The 20222-nt window shown below is 33.9% G+C and overlaps 1 protein-coding gene across 2 annotated transcripts in view; it reads right to left on the bottom strand.

Annotated features, from left to right (window-relative positions):
* The window catches only part of LOC129221151 (hypoxia-inducible factor 1-alpha-like), a 493631-nt gene that overhangs the window by 39172 nt on the left and 434237 nt on the right, over positions 1-20222 (bottom strand). For both annotated transcript variants that reach the window (XM_054855597.1, XM_054855596.1), the window contains exon 7: positions 4816-4960. In XM_054855597.1, coding sequence (XP_054711572.1) covers positions 4816-4960 — 145 coding nt within the window. The remainder of the gene's footprint in view (positions 1-4815; positions 4961-20222) is intronic.

The raw sequence follows: 20222 nt of genomic DNA on the forward strand, positions 1-20222 counted from the left end.
GAATCCTGGCATTTCGGTTAAAAAGAGTCTGTAATAGTGGATTTTTTTTTAGTTGAGTTCAAAGTGAATGCAGCATCTTCCAGGATTTAAATACTTTGACCAGACAGAAAAGAGGAGTTAGTGGAATGCATTCGAGTTTTCTTAATTAACTTTCAACAACGTGGATTAACATTAAAAAAAGGAGAGGAATTTCTTTTTGTTTATTTTAAAACTTTTTTTCCTTTCCATAAAGAACGTAAAATGCAGGAAATTCCATAAAAACCAACCTTTTAATCCGGGTTAGATGAAAAGTATGCGGAAAAAACTAAGACCTGATGAAAAAATACGTAAAATGCGGGAAAAACGTGGATTCGAGAGACGTAAAATAGGGATTTCACTGTATGTTGAGAGCCTATTTATTGTCACCCATTTTTTATTCTAATACAAAATTCAAATGGAATGAAACATTCACATCACTCATAGCACTGAATAAATGTACATAAAACTGAATTGTTTTATTTTCCTACATAAAAGAAACAAGACAAGCAATAAACCAGCCGAGCCATACGCTTTAATATCTTACACTTAAAACATTTTCTTAAATTTTACAGCAAATAGTACTAGTATCCATGTCGGCAGTTCTTTTTATCGTAAAATACTATTTTACTATAAAATTTTATGGGAGAAAAAACGAGAACGCTGTGAGTGAGTTGCGTTGATTTAAAAGAACGAAATACAAGCAGCGGGGTTCGAACCTGCCTTATTATTTCTTGCACTACGGCATGCTAACCTCTATACTGAACGGGGATCAGAGGAGGAATATAGATTTATATACTTCACAACACAAGCCACGTGGTGTGTCATTCTGCACTGTCATCGCTTGCTTTTTCTGGCACAATTTACTGTAAAAGGTTTTTGTGCTGTAAACACACCATTTTACGGTAATGTTTAACACAAAAATCTCCCGAATCATTAACAGTATTAGTTTTTAATTTAAATGCTAGGTTCTGTCTTCTAAGTATAAAAATAGTTACAGTACACTGCTGAGGAAACAAATTTTTCTTTTTTTTTTTTTGCATTTTTGTTTTTTATTGTATATTTTAGCTTTATTATACAAGCTTGTTGATTTGGGATCCGATGGAAATAAAGCACAAAAAAAGCGTTAAATTCCAACATTTCCTTATCAATATACATACATGGCAACTTCTGTATGTATGTCCGGGGTAATCTTCAAAACTACTGAACCGATATTAACAATTTTAACACCGTAGATAGCTACATTATCAGGGAACAACATAGGCTATAAGTTATTCCTAAATAACTTAGTTTAAAAAAGTTATGATGGAATTGAAAACAGTAAATTCCCCATTAAATGATTAAATATAAAACCCATTGTTACGAAAATTCGTTGCCTTATAACAGCAACATAATGAAATTTTTGAATCAAAGCTTCCCTGGAGCAAGCATGAAATTTATTGCTTTCTTAGGATTTTTATTTTCATTCATGTCAAAAATCGATAACGGAACGAAGTAAAAAGACAATTGACTTTGGCAATAGTTGGAAAATAGAAAGTGTTTATTGTCAAAAATTACACAGGCCTGCAAAATTCGGGTCATGAAAAAGTGATTGTGCGGTATTGAGTGACTTTTATTCTACTGAATGCGCTGATTTCAGGTATGACATCCATTTTTTTTCAATCATAAAGATTTCACCAATTGAGCTTTAACATATAGGCAGAAAAACCTATTTTTGCCTATTCTGAGCGAAAGAGTCTTTTCAAAATATGTGTAAGTTTATTACTTACACTTACAAAAGAGTTTATGCATCAAACATACAATTGGAAATCAATTAATAAATATATATATTAATTTCATAGAAATAAGAACATAGTAATAATTAATCATAACGATTCAATTATAACGGAAGGCAATATTTTCAACTGGCGCTGTTTTTGCAGCCAAAGACTACGTAATAATGTTTCTCGGCTTTCATTTTACCATGTAACCAAAATATCGCAATTAAAATAATCTTTAAAACTTCTGTTAAAATGTAAAACAATCCGCTAACTAAATTAGGCAAATCTATTAAACAGCACAAAAACTTCCATTAGTTTGTCTTTGTTCACAATTTCAAACACTGGTCAAGTTTTGCTACTTATTTCGGAAGAAAAAAATTTAGCATCATTTTATAATCACCAAAAATATTTCAGCATTTGGCGATAGTATCTCTTTGTAAAACTGTCTGTTACTAATTTTCGTCAAAGCAGGGAGGGGGAGCATTATCTAAGGTATCCCAAAACGTAAATTTGGTAACATTTTAAATCGCACCAAGAACCCACAATAATTGAAATTTCCAAAAACAACTAAAGCAAGTATAGTGGGATTATACGCGGCTACACTTTTTAAAACCGTTTGTGTTTCAGTATGGCCATATAAAAAAAAAGCTTTAGACTAGTTTTTTTTTTTTTTTTTTTTTTTTTTTTTTTTTTTTTTTTTAAACTGATAAATCGATTTAGACAAGAAATTTCATGTTTTGGAAATTCTTCAATTTTTTTTCGATAAATGTCGTGTTTTCCTTTCTAACTAAATAATATTTCGGTTTTCATACTTATTGCTATTTTACTTTTAGGGGTGAATCACATTAAAATGGGGTGTTATGAGTTCTTTCAGTTAAAACAGAAAACGAATGAAAGTAGCGATTGTTTCTCACAATTATTACTGACCCAGGCAACGCCGGGTATTTTTGCTAGTTGTTAGTATAAAATCCAAAACAAGTTTCTTCAGATACCTCAAAACCTCGTTTCTGCAGATACTGCGCTTTATCTTCACACGGCAATATAGTTTCTTTGTTATAAGTCAAAAGCTATATGACAAATTTCTTACCTTTCTATCCAATACATTGCTCCTAACGCACACATTTCGAAAATAGAGGAGTTGCAGAAAATTAGAAGTCTTCCATCGGATTCAGCGCTCACTGATTTAAAAAAAAAAGTACTAAATTTTTTCACCCCTGGAAAAACACATCAGTATCTTATCCTAGTTAGTAAGTATAACAGCGACGCGACTTCATTCCACGATTAATCTCTACATAATATAAAATGAAGTCCCCAAAAAGCGTCTGTGTGTTTGAACTCGCAAAACTCGAGAACTACCTGGCGGATTGCGCTGAAATTTTCACAGTTTGTCCCTTTAAGTACTGAAAAGATTTGCAGAGCAGTTCGAATAAAATTGGATGAATAGTTGTTATTCCAATTTACGTCCAATTTACACATAAATTCTCAAATATGGGGGTGAAAAATTACTCGTATATAATAATATTACATATCGTTGGAAAGGTAAGAATTTTCCGCGTTCTACGCAATTTGTTCCAATGTGATTGCGGTAGGAGTTTTTTAAGTTTTTAACTCGAATTTTTTTAGGCTTAGCTGGAATTTAGGCACTACTTTCTTCATTAGATCCATCAATAAAAAGTGAAGGAATTGTCCCACAGTTTTCTTTTTCACAGCATTGGAAAGAGCTGCTTTTTTTACTCTAGATCTAACTCGACCTAAGGTCGAAAGTTTAACCCTCTATCTCCATTAGGAAAAAAGTTACAAGCGAATTAAATGAACTTCAAAAATCTGTTCTCTATTCAAGTTCTTAACCATTTTATTTTGCGTTTCCACGGTAACGCTTTTTGAATCCATTGTTTATTTCCATTTTTTTCATTATCAATTCTTAAACTTATTTTGTGTTTCCATGGTTACGCCTTTTAAATCCATCTTCCTCATTTTATTTTAATTTCTTAAAAGTATTTTAGTATCTGTTGTCATTGTTTGGCGAGAAAATTTTGCATGGTGGTTTTTTTCTTTCATTTAATCCTGGTTATTGAAGATACTTCACTTGACGCAATGGTTTTTTTTTTTCAAGGTAGACCGGACAAAGCCGGGCAACGCAGCTAGTATGACATAAACGAAAAAACTTTGTTGCCGACAAACAATTTAAATAATCCTTGTGCTTATAAAAACCATGAATTAATGACGATGAGACACTTCCAAAGAAAAATTTACAAAAATAAGGTGCTCTTCCTTAGAGCGGTGGGAAAAGTCGACTCTCTCCTTTCCTATTATTAAATTTCACGAAGCTCAAGATTTGGCACCGTGTCACTCCTCTAACAGTTCAAGATAGTACATTCCTCGAATGCTCTCTATGGTAACATATATCCAAATCCAACTACATTCAATTGCTAACTGTGAATTCCCCGACTTGAACACGGTTTTGACACTAAATCAATGCATTGTAAAGACAGTTCAAGATGAACTCAGATCGTCTAATTGGGATTGAGAGTAGGAGACGGGTAGACACGCAAAATAATTGTCTACTTTTAGCTGTGTGTTTTACTAATTTTAAAACGGGTTAGTTGTTTTTAACGTTAGTTTAGGGGATGCAATTTTAAATATTTACAGTCTATATAAGTTTTCAGAATCAAAACCAGCACAAATCACTGTTGTAAAATTTCACAGGAGATTCAAAGACATTCACGGTTTGAAATAGAAGCTTAATTACGGATTGAACTTTGAGCTGCTTAGTGTTTCTTTTTCAGGACTTCAGTTTATTTTTCTTTTGCAGTACAATTACAAAATAACGGATACAACGGATTTGCCACGGGGTCACTACGACGTAATTACAAACGAATGCGTTATTATTCAATCGTAACAGCATATTTAAGGGTTTTTACTAATTCATCTCGAACTAGAATAAATTAGAGTTTTCAAAAAGAAAAGAAAGAAACATATCTCTTTAATAGACCCTGAAAAAAAAAAAAAAAAAAAAAAAAACTGAAAGAGAGGGCCTTACCTGAGCACGTAATTAAGACAGACGACACATTCTGGTTTAGTTCCGTTGTCATAGATGAGCGTCGCTTGCGTCACCACCCACACGTAACCCCCATGTTTGGACAGGAAGCGGTAGTATCCAGTCTCGCACTGACCCTTGGAGAACACTGAAATAAAAGAAAAGCGCCATCACAAAAATGAAGCAAAACAGAACATATATATCACTTATGTTGTACATGTGCAGGAATTATTTACATATTAAGCCAAAGTCGACGTGTGTTATAATTGAAATGCACAAAATCCTGATCGCGAACAGTACATTTTATAATGTACTGCAGTGAGCAACAATGCATACGTTTAAACCAGTTTTACATAGAAATAACCGTCGAGAAGAGCAGTGGCAAAGCCAAAAAATATTCAACTGGTAAGGGGGGGGGGGGCTTGAACCAACGGTTGCGCCATAAACGGAAGGAAGCTTGTAGCTTTCGAGAACTACTAAAAATTAAAATAAAAAAATAAATTTTTCTGAACTTAATAGTAAGAATTATAAACAATGTTGAAAAAGCACAAAATGAGCAAAAAAAAATGCATTTTTTTTTGAAGATCTTGGGTTTTTTTTCAAAGTTGTTATAATTCTTACATAAAGTAACCTTCAAATCGTATTCAAGTCAGAAATCTATTAAACAGTTCTCTAAAAACTCTTAGCAGTTCGTCATTTGAAGAGGCAAAAATTGTACTGTACATATGATAAAACAACATACTAATGAACACGTGTACAATACGTTCGTTCTTTAAAAGTCATGAAGGAAGGGAATTCCCCTCCCCTTCATCCATATGACAATTCTGACTCGCAAATCTTCCCATCAATAAAAAAGAAAAGTTAAAAAAGGGCAAAACATAATGCTTTTGAAGAAATACTGTTAACTCTCGTATCATAAATATAAATGATTTTTTATTTTTAAAAAGATAATAAATGAAGAAAACAATACATTAATAAAACCAAAGGAGTGGTAAGAAAACTCTACCAATTGACGCTTACCGACATTTTTTTCCCCTAGTAGTAAGGGATGCGGCGAGTATCAATAAGCTCACGTAAACCAACCACTTTTGAGAATGCAGTGAAAGATGATGCAATATGAAGACAAGATTTCGAACGAAAGCGATCAACCGGGTAGAAAAAATTCGGTGGTTGCGCTAGCTACTAGAATCAAGCTTAATACTAGATTTAGTTGATATAACGGCGGCTTTTCTTATTTCTTTCTTTCTTTCTTTGCCTTCTTTCCTTTTCTTTTTTCATTAAAAAAATGACACTCGCTATTCTGAGAAATGCTTTACATTTTTAAATCTAAAATTTTTAAACGATATCATATAAAACCTTACTTTATACATTCGATCGATATGGAATTAGCAAGTCTGCTAAGCACAACCGGATGCACTTAAATACAAAATCTAAAGTGTAATAAAATGCACTACACTTGAAACTTAGGCAATATTAAGTAACAAAAAAATCAATAGTAAATAATTTAGAATTTAAAAAAAATGTGCCAAACTTCGTACATATTAAAAAAAAAAAAACTTAAATAAAAATAAAACAAAAAAAATCCAAATTTTACAGGGATTTTTTTTTTTAAATGCATTATACCAGGGGTTTCCAACCCTTTTCACTCAAGGACCAAGCGAATTTTTTAAGGGTGAGGCCAGCCGACTATCCAACAATATTTCAGTTCAGATGGTCTAGTTACTCTAGTCCCCCGGGTGGTTAAAAAAAACTTTTTTTCAGCTAGAGTCCAGGATACCCCCTATTTTTTTTTTACACTTCCTTATAGTATTGTGCTGTAAAAGTTTTACCTTCTTACTCAACTTTTAAGAATGTGCTCAATATCCCCTCCATTTAACATTAGCCGCAGCATAGAAAATTTCAAATTTAGAACCATTTCACTTATCTAGCCGTTTTTTTTTTTTTTTTTTTCGGAAACAATTATTTTATTGTAATGTATATGCATATTACTCGTGTATATAATAATATGCAGCATTGTTTTTTCAGTTCAATATATTTTTCAACCCCCTTTCCTATACTAATGAAGTGTGGGGGAGGGGGTTGAGCACCCTCTTTCAGTTGAAATAAGAAGCTAAAATCCTTCCAGTATATTACTATCCACAAGTCTAAAAATATTGAGGGGTGTCTTGTTGTCTAGGAGAGACTTTTTTTTACATGTATTTTTGAACCCCTCCCCCCTTCTTCGTGCATACACTCACGACTTTCTTTTTTTAAATAAGCGCTCAGTGATGCTTTCCGAGCTTAGTTAGTTTTCTTAGACAATGATTAAAAGGAAATATATTACCGAATAAAAAATGTTGTTTTCAGTTTGTAAGCATTGTCGAAGGTAGGGCAAAATCCGTTTTAGGGTCAGATGTGGATCGTAGGCTGTAGATTGGAGACCCTTGCATGAAAAGTTTTTTTTTTTCTTTTTTTTTTTTTTAATTAATGCATTTATATGAGCAATACTGATACACTGCCGAATTGAGAGCTTTTTTTTTTTCCCCAATTGAGATTTGTTGCGTTAAAGGATCTGCATCTACTATTTTCTATGAAGGAAATAGCGAGGTTACGAATAAATCAATCGTCTGCACTTGAGGAATGCATATCTGATTATTTTCAAAGGATGCGACTTCAAAGATTTTTGATATTTTGTGTTTGTTTCCGTTTAACAGAGTTGAACTTGATGGTGCATAGAAAACACAGGCGAATAGATACAGCGAATATGGATCGATCAACACGTTTGTTCTTTACAGTGAGAAGTTCGTAAAACCGGCGATTAAGAACACAGAAAAGTAGATTAACTATCTATTTTTCATAAAAATTAGGGAGAATTTCTATTTGTATGTTTTAATGGAGTTCAATGAAAAAAAAATAATTAATTAATATAATAATTAACACACATTGCTATTTGTTCATCTTGATCAGTAGTGCCCAACTTTTTTCTGCTCGAGGACCGCACCTCATATTAAAATCATTCTCACGGGCCAGAATACACATAAAATTTCAAAATATTTCATTCTTTTCTAAATAACATGGGAAAAGGAAAGAAAATTCCAAACCAATAATTGTTGTTACCAGTTACTTGATGCTTGTTCTATTGAATGCATGCATTTGAGGAACCAATTCCTAAATATTTGCCACCAGCGGGGGAAAAAAAAACAGGTCACACGGATCAGCTCCGCGGGCCGTAGGTCGGGCACCACTGGTTTTAGTAATAGGTTTACACAAATAATTCAAAAACACAATACAGCTATACAACGGTCGGCAATAGTTTTAAATAACTTAGCGAGCCTTCAATTTTGACTTGTGAGTAAAAATTAAGTTTAAAAAAAACTGCCATCGTTCTTCTGGAGATAAAAGACATGCACAAAACGGAAACTATTCTACAAGTTGGGAAAAAAAAAATTAAAAAAAAAAAAAAAAAATTAGCACGAACTTAATACATCGCTTCATTCGGTGATGTGCCTTTCAGACACTAATTTGGAGTTTGACAATCATTTTTCTAATACGTTTTGTAATCGTCAGCAAGCTAAATTTTCAAGTGAAATGATTTTGAGGTTTTGGGGATAATAGTTAAAGTTATCGGAAATTCGAATGTAACCACAAATAAATTGGTTAGAGATTTATAGTTTGAACTGAAAAACGAGTTTGAAAACAATGGGGTTGTTTCCTTCAGTCAAAAGTAGTACTTTTTGTCACTGAAATTGATAGAATAAGCAAAGAAAGAAAAACAACATGGACCAAGAAAATATTTTAATTTTCCCAACAGTTATTTTTTAATTAATTTTTTAAAATGTCCGATTTTTCAAACAAGGCATGGTCTTTATGACGTCAAAAAAGATATACTTTTGGCGCATCTGTCTGTCGCGATTCCACGTTATGATAATCAAGAAGCGAGTTCAATATTACGCTCTACGCTTGCTATCAATCATATCGTTGCCAATACACGTGAGTCAAGATGCGCATTCAATATTTTGCTCTGTGAATTGCAACACTGAATGGCATTTCATCATTTGTGATGTCATCGGACAGAAGCTTAAACAATGAAAGCGCACCGATTTAAGTATTTTTTTTAAATATTAAAGTTAAACAAATTATTTAAAAAATGGTCAAATCCTATGTTTTTAAGCATGCTCTTTCAGAAAAAAAATATTAAAATTTTTTAAACGACCCCTTTATTACAGAGAAGAAACTTAAATCAAATTGTACTCTTTCTTTGAAATATGTAAACAATAATTAAATAAAGAACTTTTTTCTCTTTAGAAAAGCCACAAACTTCATTTTATGTGTTAGACTTGCCTATATTATGTAGTATTACAGAAATTATATAGCCACTGGAATGAAAACCTTTTAAAGCTGCCACCCCTTCTGAATGGCCAAAATTTTAAGGAACGGAGGGGTGGCCGCTCAGAGAGGTTTCACTGTACTATATCTATGATAGGGACAACAGAAAATTTACGAAAACAAAAAAACTTGTGCTTTTGCATATGGGAGGACTATGAACCAAAGATACAGGGGTCGTATTATAAAAAAAAAAATAATATAGCTGATGCTTTGTAAGACTTATACATGGTAAACACCTAAATTCGGACATGCTCTTTTGGAACATTTCCGGTTAACCGATTTTTCAGTTCAGCGACATCCGGGTAGTGGATATCTGACGGTCGTTTCTCTCATAAATACATAAAACACGTATGCGGTCCGGAAATTCTTCTCAATAGTCTCATCAAGGAACAAAACAACAGAAGCCAGCGAAAAGATTAATTTCCCCCTTACTCAGCGTCGCAGAGAAATGAATTACAAAATCGCCCCACTTTCAATAATAATGTCTGAAGATAGAGAGCTCGACAGAGAATAAAGAGCATAAATATATATTTGGATCCGAGTCAGGGGCTCTCCGCGTTCTTTTTCTGTTCCGAGCGCCGCACGTATTATCTGGAAAGAATTTATCCGGTTATTTTCGTTCACAACCTGTGATGTGCCTTGCCTTCCTTCCTCTTCCCAGCTTTTGTGAGCGGGTGGTAGTTATACCGGCGTTTAAATTTAGCCCGCGCAAAATGCACTGTCATCGCGAATCTGAGGATCGAGCTAAATCTGGGAGCCGACACGGATTAAGCGGGATTTTTAGAGCCAGGTAGAATGGATGAACCAAGCATACAGGATATCTGATAATCTAGGAATCGATCCGATCATTTGAAGGGTTAGGACAGGGGTTTCAACTAATGGGGTTTATTTAAGGTCAACGCCCCTCAGAAACCTTGGCCTCAAATTATGCTCGCATGAATTTTTTGGAAAACAATGTTTCATTTTGCATTTTGTTACAAATATTGAACTAAATTTGGGAGTCAACGCGGCACATTGACTGAGTCGTCGACAGCCTATATGTGGACATACTGCGCTAAGCTAATCATTTGTAACAATTTGAAGGAGAACAGTTTTATTGGACTTTTTCATGAATAATACAGCATACAAAACAACTTTTATATATTTTTTTCTAGAAATTTTCTGTTATATTTTTCGAAGCAAGGGACAACACATAAGGTATTTCGTTTGATCGCGCGCACGCCTGTTTGCATCAGAAAATGTTTTCACAGCAAACGCAGTAGTGGCGCTGTCTTGTGTTCTCGTTTTGAACTTTGTCTAAATGTTCGTGTATGCGCGGCAGAACAGCCAGGAAAGCCAATGGAACCCGCTGAAAAAAAAAAGAGCAACGATTTGGCTGGAGGACGAGTAATCTCGGCGCTAGCGCATACAGCATAATTCTGGAGGACGAGTTATCTCGTCCCTAGCAGTCGATGTGTTAAAAGGGATTTTTTGAGCCAGGTGGAATGAATCAAACTAATACAGTTACAGACATGTGGTAATCACTACATTCCCCCAACCGTTGAAAAGATCTGGACAGGTGCAACACATTTGGTAGATTTAAGGGGTTTAACCTAGGGCTTTCTTTCGAAAACTTTGGCCTTAAACTATGCTTACCTACACTTAGTCAATAACAGCGTTTCGTTTTGCATTTTGTCTGTTGAAGAATTTGTTACGAAGATCGCGAACAATGTAGGAGTAGACGTGAAATAAGCTGATTTTTTTTTTTTTTTTTTTTTGAGAGCCATGTAGCATAGATGAACCACGACTATCATTTTAACACAAGGCCCTCGGGTTGAATAAAAACGGTTGAGCACCACTGGGTTAAACATTTCACTTGTACCAAACAGTCGACTACAACTGATTACCAGGACCAGATCAAGGCGAAGTGATGCTCTGGTCTGGGTAGAATTTGGTGGTGTACCCAGAGAAATCTCACAGGAAAATTTGTACATTTTTACAGTAGAAGTTTAAAAAAAAAAGAAGAATAAAAAGAAATTTACTCAATTTTGGAGCCTTTAAAATTGTGGTGCCCAGGTTCACGGACCTACAGGACCGTGCGTTAATCCGGCCCTACTGATTTCAAGGCAGTACGTGTTTTTTAGACATTAAAAAGAAAAACAACAATTCACGCACGTTTTTTTTTTTTTTTTTCTGAGGACGAGCACTGCACGTTGGCGATTTTGTGACAAAAGCATCTTGACGTGCATGTCATGTCTTCCCAGCGCAAGTGGTTGAGTTCTAAAATTAGTTGCAAACTATAACTGGGATATTTTACGCAGGCCTGCTGAATGAGGCGAAGGGATTTTGGGGGTAAAGGAGTCGAAGTCGGTCATTGTCCCTCCAACTTCGCAGCGCCAATTTTTTGGGAGACTTTTTTTTATGGCTGGAACTGAAAATTCTTATTAATTTTTAGTGCATTGCTTCAAAAACACTATAAATAAAGAAGAAAGTGAGGCTACTGTTTGCAGAAATAGGTTATTACTACAAACTAAAGAGAATGCACGTAGGCGACAAACAAGTGGGAAAAAGAAGAAAGCTTCACAAAGAACAGTGCATAAAAAGTGATTTTAGGTCATTTTTTTTCTCCCAGCTATATTCGAGGGAAAGCATCATAAAAAAGGAGATTTTTTATGTATTATTGTTACTAAAACAAGCGTCCAGATGAAAGATACATCCACTGGGGATATATTTTCTTGTAGCTCATTTGGCATTTTTTCCTTCAAGTGCAAAGTTTTTACAGAATTTTTTTAGAATGTTTCTTGGCGTTATTACAGTCATCACGCATATCTTATTCTTCGTAAAGATCTTTTTCTCTCTTCCGAAAAAAAAAGGGGGCACAAGGGAGGAAGTTGGGTAGAGAAAACTCTTTCTTCAATAACACAAACACATAATGCATGCATATAATATACATGGTGTCTCAAAATTTAGCAACGAGCTTTCAGAAGAAGTACACTATGTCGAGAGAAGTCAGAATTGCAGAGGAACTCACAGCTAGAAACGTCATGAAAAATAGTAACAAAGATAGAAGATAAGAAATTGAGAAAGTACACAAGATACGAATAATGAGAAACAATTAGTGGACATAATTAGTACAAATGATGTTCTAAATGAAAATAGATTATAATTATGCGTCAGACACACAAAATTATCACCATTCGACATCTACAATCAAAGAAACTCAATTTGTTTGATCGTGTCCGGTAAGTTGTGCTCTGTTCCTGAAATATTCGCATCGGTTGGTTGAAACGTCCAGTACCTGTTGTAACATGGTTGTTCCGTGGAACATTGACGCAACTGCAAAAAGTATAATTTTACAGGAGAACCAAATATACAAAAGTATTTTATTCATTACCGCATACAATATACAATTACACATAGTTAAGTTACTGACCAAGTGGCTAAAAGATAAAAAACAAATCTGTCAGTGTTCTCCGAATGGGGCAACTACGTTTGGACCCAGTGACAGCAATAACACATTTTCAACTAATTTTGCAGTTGTGTCAATGTTCCACCGGAACAGCGACATAAACTTCCTTCACCTGGTAAGCCATTTATTCTACTTGCAGATGAACCTCGCTTTGTCCGGTCCCCGTTTATCCCGAACGCATTTTGCAGAGTTAAACAAAAATTATATTTACTTAAACTATAAAGAATGATTGCCCGAGTAGAACTATAAATATGTCAAATATTCGGTTTTTAGTTTGATTAAAAAATGTGCAACTCCTGCAATAGGACGTACAATAAATTATAGTTCTACTACTAAACATCAATGCGTGCTTTGGGAGAGCCAGTCCGACATCACTGCAGATGCATTATAAATTTTAACGTGTTTCCGCGGAAGCATACAATTTAATTTTGTTACAAAGCATTACCCTTTTCTACAATCTTACTACTATTATATATGCGAAAGTTTGTCTGTATGGATGTATGGATGTTTGTTACTCTTTCACGCAAAAACTACTGAACGGATTTTGATGAAACTTTACAATAATATAGCTTATGCATCAGAATAACACATAGGGTAGTTTTCGTCCCGTTATGGGGGGCAAAACCCCCTTAGGGGAGCAATAAAATACAATTTTCGTATAAATTCTCTAATATAGGGATGAAAAAATACTTGCACATATTTACATTATATGTCCATCGAAAGCTCTGATTTTTCTGCTGAAGATGGCACCTATTCGAAATTTCTAAGTAGAATAAAAAACGAGTTATGAGCTTTTTAGTTCCATGTTCGAAGGCTTTCCTAAACTCAATACAGTATTTGGTGTATTGAGTTTAGGGAAGTTGCATCTCAACTCCCTGTCGATAGCGACAATTGTTGTATTGTTGACTGTCTTTGCTTTTCGTGACTGTTCAAAGCTTTTCTCAAGTCAAATCTTGAAGTAAGATTTTTGCACAAGATTGGCAAATAATATATGATTTGGCTGATCATTTTCCATTTAAACGGAACTTTAATGTAATTAATGGTTTTTATTATTATTTATGCTGATTGAACACTTACTCATTATCCAATCAACCAGCAGATCGCCAAAATTTTTGCAGAAAGATTTCCGTAGCTGATGCATTTGGCAGTTTTTTTCAACGTCGCTGTTTTTGAAGCCGAAGACTACGTCATAATATTTCTCAGCTTTCACCATGTAAACAAAATATCGCCAATCAAAGAATCTTTAAAAAACTTTTTTTACTGTGTTAAATAATCCAGCAACTAAATTAGGCAAATCCATAAACAGCACAAAAACTTCCATTAATTTTCCTTTTTGCACAATTTCAAACAATCGCCAAATTTTACTACTTATTTTAGAAACATTTCGGATGAAACTCTTTAGCGCCATTTTATGGTGATCAAAAGTATCTCAGCACCTGGCGATAATATCTTTGTAACGAAAATTAATATCATATCGTTTTACAAAGTAAGGAAAGAAGGAGGGAGCATCATCGAAGGTATCCCAAAACGATTCCCGCAAATTCGGTAAAATCGCACCAAGAGCCCACAATGATTGAAATTTCCCAAAATAACTAAAGCAAGTATAAGGGGATTACGAGCAACTTCAATAGCAATACAGAGAAGGTTTTAGACTCCATCTTAAAAAAAAAAGTATCAACAGATTAATCTTTTTAGACATGAGAAGAATAATTTCATGTTTTGGAAATTTGTATATGCTTAAATATAGTGCTTTCGTTTCTAAATTAATACTATTTTGTTCTTTATACTTATTGCTATTGTAGTTTTATGGGTAAGGAAGAAACTCGATTTTTAATCGCGTCAAAAAGATGTGTTTTAAATTCTTTCACTTAAACCAGAAAACAAAAGCAAGTAACGATTTTTTCTCATAATTATTACTTACCCAGGCAACGCCGGGTATTTTTGCTAGTCAAATATAAATCTGCTAATTTAAGAATGTGCCTGGCTTATTACAGATATTATCAGATTATCCGGATTGCCTTTGGTCCCAGTTAAGGCCCCTATACGATGAGTTATCGCTTTTGGCGACTGTTCACTGCGAGCGATTATTAGCTGCACACACACACGTGAATTGGTTATCAAATAAAATATTATTAACGGCAAATTTGGCGACGAAAAAATGTTTTCCAGCTATGGCTGTCTATATCTAATCCTTCCTTTCTCCACTGCTATCACTTTCACTTGACGTTTCCGTTTGTGGCTTGTTGTGCAATTCTCAATACTTCAAATGTGAAATAGCTCCCCCAAAATTTTGCCTGTACTTTTGAGACACGGTACATACATGCACATAATATGAAAATTGTTATATCGCAAATGTTTCAAAATAACACTAAACTATTGCGTGTTTTTGATGAACATTCCTCCTAATGGCTTCTTTGAAAGGCACCACTTGAAAGTTTTTACAAATCACTTGAGAGAAGTTTCATACACATAGCTCTTATTTTTACACATGAAAGCATGTTTGCATTTAAAAGATGATTACTTACTTTGTATTATTAAAAATTAAACGCACTGCAATTAAATGCCTGAATCTAAGTCAAAATAGTGAAAACTTTACTTCATACTTTCTCAAATAATCTAATCAGCACTTTTTTATTTATTTCTTTTATTACCATGTCACAGCCAAATCACATCATCACTCGCCGGAAAATAACCCACCTAGCTTTAATGATTCTTCTTAATTACCTTTAATGATCTCTTCGCTCAACTCAAATGGTTCTACTAGTACTGATGGTTTAGTCAATGCGTATGTTTTATCTGATAATGATATTTTTTTTACTCATGAGGGGTGGCTTTCGAAACCTGTTATAGTCAACACATACTAAAGCTAAAGAAAAAAAAAGTATTGGCTCTTTTCACACGAAATATCAAACAGAACTTTTGCTTTGAATATCTAGACTATAAAACAGGCTGATAATAGCAACGCTTTTTATGCAACACGGCTTTTATATAACGTGCACAACATGCCTTTGATAGAATGAATAAGTTCATTGTTTTAACGACGTTTTATATAAGTTTTACTTGGTTTCTTAATAGCATACTGTTAGATTTTGAAATGTTTTGAACAGATGGTTAATCTTTAATGTTTAATTTTAGTATTATGTTGAATTTCAAAATAAATAAGTTAAAAAAGCTAAAATAATGTATATACAATAAAAAAGAAAAAAATACGGGAAAGGAATACAGATATGCGAATGTAGTGATTATACATTCTAAATAACGGGCATATGTTTTCATAACGGCTTGTAGTACGAACTGTATCACAGACCACAATTAATTTAGATTTCGAAAACAGCTGTTTTTCATGCCAACCTTCAACGTGTACTACATCTTAGCGACAAGATGGGTATGGCTTCTTGGGCAATGGAAGTTTTCTATTTCTCAATTCAAAACGCCTACGATAGGAGCCGTAATTTCCGCATTCAGTCAAAAAGTAACTAGTGTTTTAAATGAATCTATATTGAATCGCTACATTTTGAGGGAAAACTATTCGCAGTATTAGAGCTTGAATACGCTATATTGAGGTGGTTTATAAAATTAGACAAACAGGGAAAACGTTTCAAATTTGTACGTACAAAGCAGAAGTCGCAAGATCATATCCTATGTGAGCGGTTTTACCTCTTTCAGCCGCCATAGACAGAGAATGCAGCGCCAGCTATAGTTTGAACAGCAAATAGCTACATAAGTTGCTAATGAGATTATATACGGTTTGACCGCGGATTGTATGTAATTTGGCAATCTGCCAAGTAAAGACTATTCTATCTGAATGAACCTAGCAGGGGAGAAGGGAAAATAACGATGGGATTTTGATGCACGCGTTTTATAATGTCACTAATCCCTTATTCATTTATTGTATTCTCTAAAATAAAATAAGGGAAAACAAAAATAGTTACCATGGAAATAAAAATATAAGAAAATATTTTCACTTCGTTCAGGAACGTAAAAGCAAAATGGTAAGCTCAAAACTTTGTTGTGAATAAATAAATCAATTAATTTTTGCCGTGTGAATATAGATCGAATATACTTTAGATTAAAAAAATGTTGCTGAGAGCAAATTTTCATTTTTACAAAACTAAGGCTAAATAATAGAGAGGCAAAAGAACACATTTGTAACAAACCAACTAACACCCCTAAAAACTAATAGATACAGTGGCTCCCAAAAGTGTTCGTACACCTACGACTTTCAATGAAATTGGCCATTATCCATTGGTTAGAATTAATATTTCGGAATAGGTATTTTATTATAAGATCTATGTTCTAATTTTAACAAAACTACGTGAAACTTTTTAATAAAACATTAAAAAATATTTTTTTAAAAATCAAAAACCAAAAAGTTCCGGAAATTTTATCTCACAAAAGTCTTCGTACACTTTGAAAAAATGTCAAAAAATTGGTAAATAATCTAACTTTTTACAAAGTTATTGTTTAGTAGAATATCATGCAGTATCAACAACAGCTTTTAAACATCTGGGAATAATTTCATTGTTTTTTCTTTCTTTTTTTGCGCAATTTCTGAGTAAGTGTTCAGCCGCACTTCGAGTCTTACTGTTTCTAGTTGCGTTTCGTTTCAATGGTGTATTTTCGTAATCTAGCTACCAGATATCTCCAAATATGTTCCATTAAGTTTAAATCTAGCGATTGAGGAGATATTTCGAAGCTTAAGGACAATTTTTGAGGCACCAAAATCAAACGTGTGCTTCTTATCGTAATCTTGATAAAAAACAAAGTTGTTTCCGATTACCAAATTTTGGGCTAATAGTTTTAAATTATTTTTAAAAATATTTAAATGAACAGCATGATTTATTATTGCATCAAAAAATTCCAAATTTCCAAGTCCTGATGCTGTTATGCAACCTCACACTAAAACACCTTGACCGTTCGTATTAACTGATCCAACTCAGTTCTTAAGATTAAATTCCTCATTTTTTCTTCTCTTGACAATTATACAACAATTTAACCCAAAATATTAAATTTATTTTCATCTATAAGTAAGACGTTGTTCCAAAACGTTTTGAGCTTATTTATCATTGATTTTACGACGGAAAGTGTAAGCTTACTGTTTTTCGCAGGAACAAGAAAATTTCTGCGGGAAGAGATCCCCTTTAATCCAGATAATCAGAGAACTTGGCGAACAATTTTACGTGAAAATTAACGTAAAGTGTTTCATTCAATTCTGCAGAAACTTTTTCAGCACTTAAATGTGTATTTTTCATAATTTTTTTAACTGTAAACCTCCGATCACGCTTTGTTAACTTTGCCAGTTGACCTTTTCTTACCTTGTTTTCGATCCGATTCTTGTCTTTAAAGCATTTTATTAAGCACTTCACTATGGAATGATCTAAATTAACTAATTTAGTGACATTTCAAACCAATTTATGGCTACTGTGAGGGAAAAAAACCAAATTTCGAATCATGTTTGTTGTTTTCTACGCATACCTGCCATTTTAAAATAATAAGCAGAGTATTAGGGAGTAAATAAACAAAAAATTAAAGGCAAATGACTTTACAGTGTCATTACAATGCAAAAACAATAAAATAACCACATATGATAATTTTAATCACGAATTTATTTGAAAATATTTCAGTGTACGATGACTTTTGTGGCGTATTTTTTCTGTCTCTTCGTTTTTTGACAAATTTCAAAAATAAAATCTGGCAATATTTTGAAAAAAAAAAAAAAAAAAAAAAAAAACTGCTGGGTTTTATTCAGAATGGCATAGGAATGATGTGAAAAAAAAATTGGACTTCATATTCGAATTCAGTTTTGCGTTATTTTGGTTTTACTAGAAAATTTCAAGGTGTACGAACACTTTTGGGAGCCACTGTACGTCCATTTCCACCTTTAAACCGGATATTAGCCTTTCCATGTAATCGATGGTCAAACAGTACATGGAAATAAATACAATTCTTGAAATAATGGATAAAAACATTTTCAGAACGTTAAATAATGCACTAATAGTAAAAAAAAGTTGCAGACACGTGCTTCGAGGTTACATGAACCGGTTTACTCTGTTCAACCACGGATTGCATGGAATTGGTAAACGACGCCCAGTTAAGACGAGTCTATCTGAATGGGGGAGGAAAATAAAAATCTGATGCGCGTGCTCCACTCATATGAAAATGAGACTATGCTTAATTTAGAGGCTAACATACGTCTGCAAAAGCCGGCATCCCTACAAACTAATACATGTATCCATTTCCGCCGGTAAACTGGATGTTTGCCTTTCCATACAATCCGTGGTAAGACAGTACCTCCCGTTTTGCCAACACTAAAATTTCCTCCCCCCCCTAAATGTCTCAAAAGGTAAGATTGAAAGGGGAAAACAGGGGAGGGGAGAGAAATATTATGTCAGCGAAATGGCAGAGACACCACATGAACCAATATTTCAATGCCAAAAAAAAAAAAAAAATCAATAAATAAATAAAAAAATTAATTTGAATTCTTAAATTTTGAATTTAAATTATGTTTTTCGCAATCACGAGTTGCGACAGGACCCTACTCATTGGTTACTACTCTACTCACTTGTTTCTAGACACGGCTCTTGCCCCTCCAAGTCTACCCTCCTGTTGAACGGAGACGTGTGTATTAGTTGTGTATGTGTAGGCTTTTGTGTGTGCGTAGACCTGTGTGTATGCACGTTGGCGTGTGTGTATGAGCGTGTGTGTGTCTAGGACATGGACGCCACCGACTAGGAGCGGCTACCGGAGGACGGAGCCGCGCCTGCAGGTGGCGGTTGAAAAAGGCACGGAACATCAAAGACGGTAAAATGAGAACAATAAGCAATCGTGATTGCTCAAAAAAACTAATTGATGCAACTGGTGTAACAATAACCAAAAGCTAATGGTTTTTTAATGGATATCTTTTCATCTATAAGCTCATTTTTAATATTGAAAAGAAGTTCTCTGCAACCTGGAAACATGTTACAATTCTTATTGCTAACCGCCACCCCCGGATTCAGGCAACGTCAAATCGTCATTGTTGTGTCGTATTAATAATCAGTATGAAGTAGTGGTATTAATAATCAGTAGTCGTATAAATAATCAGTATGTCGTATTATTAATCAGTTATTTAATGGCTTGTTTTATTCACGTGGCGGATTTGGGGTAGTTATGGAACATGCCAAGCTGGCGAAAAAATATCTCATTAATGAAATATGTGTTGCCATTTTCGCTTCTCATATACTTGAAATAAATTCATATGGAACTTTTCATCTTAAGAACTCTTTTGGTTTCGCGAATCATTTTGCATTTAATGACTTAACTATTCGATGTCGGTGTAAAAATGTTGATTTTGGCAACATTTGACAAATGGAAAAGCGCTTTGATTTCACTATTTAGCGAAAATGTTTGTAAACGTGCCAAGTGTTCCAAGGTAAGATAATTCCCGTGGCAGATTACTTTGAATTTTTATAGAATTTTGAATGATTCCTGGTCGCCTGATTAAGCATGGAACATGACCAGAGGTGACAATATTTTTTCTTGATGAAATTGCTGTGGCCATTTTCGCTTTTCGTTCCTTAATTTTATTTTTTAATGAAACACTTGCTGTGTCCTTTTG

The sequence above is a fragment of the Uloborus diversus genome, chromosome 4 (genome assembly GCF_026930045.1).
Source record: "Uloborus diversus isolate 005 chromosome 4, Udiv.v.3.1, whole genome shotgun sequence".
Lineage (NCBI taxonomy): Eukaryota > Metazoa > Arthropoda > Arachnida > Araneae > Uloboridae > Uloborus > Uloborus diversus.